Raw genomic sequence first — 4,038 nt, forward strand, 5'->3', positions numbered from 1 at the left:
AACGAAATACTGGCAAATTAATTTAATTAATTTTAAAAAACGCGCTTTTGTAAAATGACGGAATTAATTTTTTTTAACGGAAAAATAAGGGGAAAAACGAATAATGTCGTAACGATTCAACTCGATGATACTTAAAGTAAGTTAAGACAAAAAAAAAACTTTTTTTTTTAATTTTTCGAAAACGGAAGTTCAAATATCCGGTTTGTCTTTTTTTTTTTTTTTAAATTACTCTAACACGTCACTATATTTCCCCCCTCTCTCTCTCTCTCTCTCTTTCAAAAAATAAATAAATAAATTTTTTTTAAAATGTAATTTTCAAACTTTGTCTCTCATCAATCGAATATTATTATTATTATTAGTCCTCTGTCACCCCCTCCCCCCCATTCTGGAAAATTCGCAAAAAATAAACGGAGAGTAAATGAATAATTTTTTTTCTTTTTTTTGTATAATAATAATCTTCTTTTACGACCACTCTCTCATATTATTATTATTATTATTATTTTACATTTTAAATCCTTTTCATCTTTTTTTTTTTTTTTTTAATTAAAATTTTGTTTTAGTTAATTTGGAATAGTTTTATTTTACTTAAAATTTAGCCATTTCCGTTAAAAGTAAAAAATTTCCGGTGGGTTTTTATTATTATTATTATTTTTTCAAACGAAACGGTATTCTAATTAAATTATGAGAGATGATTGACCGAGTTTTCATTTAATTACCTGTCACGAAATTTTATCATTTGACAACTTTAGAAAAAAAAAAATTTTTTTTTTTACATAAAAAAATCCTCCATTTTTTTTTTTTCTTTATCCACGACCGAAATTCACGTCGATTTTTAAAATTAAATATATTTACGTATGAAAAAGTAAAAAAAAAAAATTATAATAAATTAAAACCGTTTGAAAAATGCGACGGAAATGGTATTTTGATTTTTTTTTTTTTTTGCTAACGTAAATAAATTAAAAATTTTAACGTGTCAGCAGATATTTAAAAAATAATAATAATAATAGTGCATTTGGATTTAGATTTTCGGTTGAATAGAAATGAGAAGAAAAGAAAAGTAATGGGAGAGAGAGAAAAAAAAAAAAAAAACATTTCCTTGATTTTATGCCAAATGGTGGTATGATTATTGGTTTTGTTGGCACCCTGTCGTTCTATTATTTTTCGGGAAAAATATGATGAAATGAAATGAAAAAATTATTTTGCTTTATGTGGATAACCATAAAAGTTTTGTCCGTTCAAACGAAAAAGCGTTTTTAAAAGGAAAAACAAAAAAAAAAAAAACAAACAATTTTTCTCCCTTTTTCGATCGTTTAAATTGAAAAAATAAATTATACGAATAAATCACGTGAAAGGCAAAAAAAAAAAGAAAAACCGAAAAAAAATTTGTCGTGAAATTAAAAAAGTGGCACAAGACTTATAATTTATTTTTAGCGATTTGTCAAACGAAGAAATGTAGAAAAAAAAAAAAAAAGAGAGAAAGAGAAGAAAAAAAAACGCCTAAACGTAAATGTGATGGTTAAAGTTTAGTTCAAAAGATAAATACAAGACATTTCAATGTGTGATAATAAACGTGTCAGGAGAACTAACCATAAGATAGTAAAGATTTAAGATTAATGCACCCGAGAGAATTATACGGACTGTGTGACAAAATTTAAAAATGGTAAATTGTAGTTTTCGTTTGTAAAAACTTGCCAATGGTTTATAAAAAAAAAAAAAAAAAAAAAAAAAAAAAAAAAAAACCTATTTTTTTTTACCCGAGTAAAAGTTTTAGGGTTTCACCAACACCATTTTTTCGAAAACAAAATTTTCTCTTTTTTTTCTTTTTTTCCCCCCGTAAAATTTACCACGTCTCGACATTTTTTCTTTCCTTTACTACGAAATGAAATAAAAAAAAATAATTGACGTGACGTTTCAATGAAAAATTCATCGTTCTCGAATCGTCTATCCTTAAGAGAAAATGAGAGTTAAAAGAAAAAAAATGGCGGAATCGTAAAATATTAAAAAACGGAAAAATATCATCATGGCGTTCAAAAAAAAAAAAAAAATTTCACGCGTGAGTGAACGAATTGCTAATTAACAAAAAAAAAATTTAATTGTACAATTAACGTTTTTCATCCCGTATCGGTTATTCCCCCCCCCCCGTTTAATACATTTCGAAAAAAAAAATGGAAAATCGTTTTCGTTAATTGACAACATTGTTTGTTATTAATTGGAAATATACATGATGACGTCATATTTGCGCCATTACGTTTCTTAACATTTCCTAAGGGCACGAAAAAAAATGTTTCGAAAGGGAGACAGAAAAAAAATTTCCGTAAATAATAAAATTTAATAAAAATTTTAATATGGTGGGGGGCCGCAATGGAACGAAATAGATCGATTTATCGATATTTAAACGTTTCTAATACTTTTAATAAAATATAATAATATTACGTCACACGCGCGTTCACGGCGATCAACCGACTTTTCGTTCAACATTCCGGAATAAAAAACCGTTATTTTCAATAAAAACAATCCTTTTCTTTTTTTTTTTTTGCTTACAAGTAAATAAATTTTGTATCGGTTGGAAGTATAATAATAATAATAATAATAATAACAAAAATAAATAAAATTATTTATCGTAGCCAACATTCGAGAAAAAAAAAAAATTTTTTTTTTACACGTTCAAAATATTATTAACGTAAAACCGTTGAAATCCATTAAAAAAATAATAATCAATAAATTTTCAAAACTTTTCTTTCTTTTTTTTTTCCTCTTCCTAATTCGATAATTACTTAAAATTTAATGTGATGATGATGATGATGATAATATTAATAAAGAATTAAATTTTTTTTTTATTTTTAAAAACGGAAAAAATAAAAAATAAATTATTTTCAAATGTTGGCAATTATATAAGAAAAAAAAAAAAGTTTTATTATTTTTTACGTCTTTAAAAGAAAAAAGAAAAAAGAAAAGAAAAGAAAAAAAAAGAGAATTATATTTTCAAAAATGAAGTTTTTCATGCGAACTGTAAATTCCCTTTTTTTTTTTTCTTTTTTCCTTTTTTGTTAATAATGATGATGATGATGATGATGATGATGATGATAATAAATTTTTTTTCACTTACATTTACAGGAATGTCCGACGGGAATGGTGGATGAAGATTCATTCAAACATATTTTTGCACAATTTTTCCCGCAGGGAGGTACGTAATTTCCTTAACAAAAAAAAAAAAAATATTATTATTAATTTTTCATCGATTTTAGTTTTTAAATTTTGATCGCGCCTAAAAAACGACATTTTTTTTTCGTTTTAAATTTCATCTTTTTTCTATAATTTAAAATTTTTATTTTTTATTTTTTTATTTTCCTGTAGACTTTTTTTTTTTATTTTTTATTCTTTTGTTCTTCCTCTTCTTCTTCTTTTTTATTTTTCGCAAATTAAAAACTTTCTTGTATTTCATTTTTTTAAAATAAATTTTTAATTTATAAACTTCTAAACAATGCCAGAATTTTTTTGTTGTTGAAAAGCAATCAAATTTTTAAAAAGTAATTTAATTAAATAATATTCGAAATGAAAAAAACAACATGGCGCTTCTGAAAACAATTTTTAAAAAATTATATATATATTTCGCGCTTCATTTTTCTTCTTTGAAAAAATAAAATTTCGTCGTGGTGCCAGAAAAAAATAAAAAAAAAACGAATGGAAGAATTGATTATAATTAATTGAATTCACGAAAGAAAAGAATGATAAACAATTAGTAGTGGAAAGCAAAGAAAAAAAAAATGAAAATTTCATTTTTTTTTTTTTTTTTTTAATGTCTCCGCTCGGATTTGAACACCGCGATCTGTTAAATACTTTTTTTATTCTTCGCTCTAAACCCCTGCGCTAATGCGAAATTAATTTCTCAGCAATTATGACGTCATAAATTTCGTTTTTTTTTCATGGCATCGTCAAAACCCTTGAAATATTTATTTATTATCGTTTATGTTTATATTAATAACGTTTGATTTAGATTAATGTTACGATGACGTCAGCAATTTGTAACGATATTATTTT

General features: G+C 24.3%; 1 protein-coding gene across 1 annotated transcript in view; it reads left to right on the forward strand.

The window, feature by feature from the left end:
* Window positions 1-3,114: 3,114 nt before the first annotated feature.
* Window positions 3,115-4,038, forward strand: part of Phum_PHUM514490 (Kv channel-interacting protein, putative) — a gene marked incomplete at both ends in the record, with an annotated part of 7,982 nt that continues 7,058 nt past the window's right edge. Inside the window, one exon of the mRNA XM_002431129.1 lies at window positions 3,115-3,184. Coding sequence (XP_002431174.1) covers window positions 3,115-3,184 — 70 coding nt within the window. The remainder of the gene's footprint in view (window positions 3,185-4,038) is intronic.

This window comes from Pediculus humanus, genomic scaffold, assembly GCF_000006295.1.
Source record: "Pediculus humanus corporis 1103172108281 genomic scaffold, whole genome shotgun sequence".
NCBI classification, from domain to species: domain Eukaryota; kingdom Metazoa; phylum Arthropoda; class Insecta; order Psocodea; family Pediculidae; genus Pediculus; species Pediculus humanus.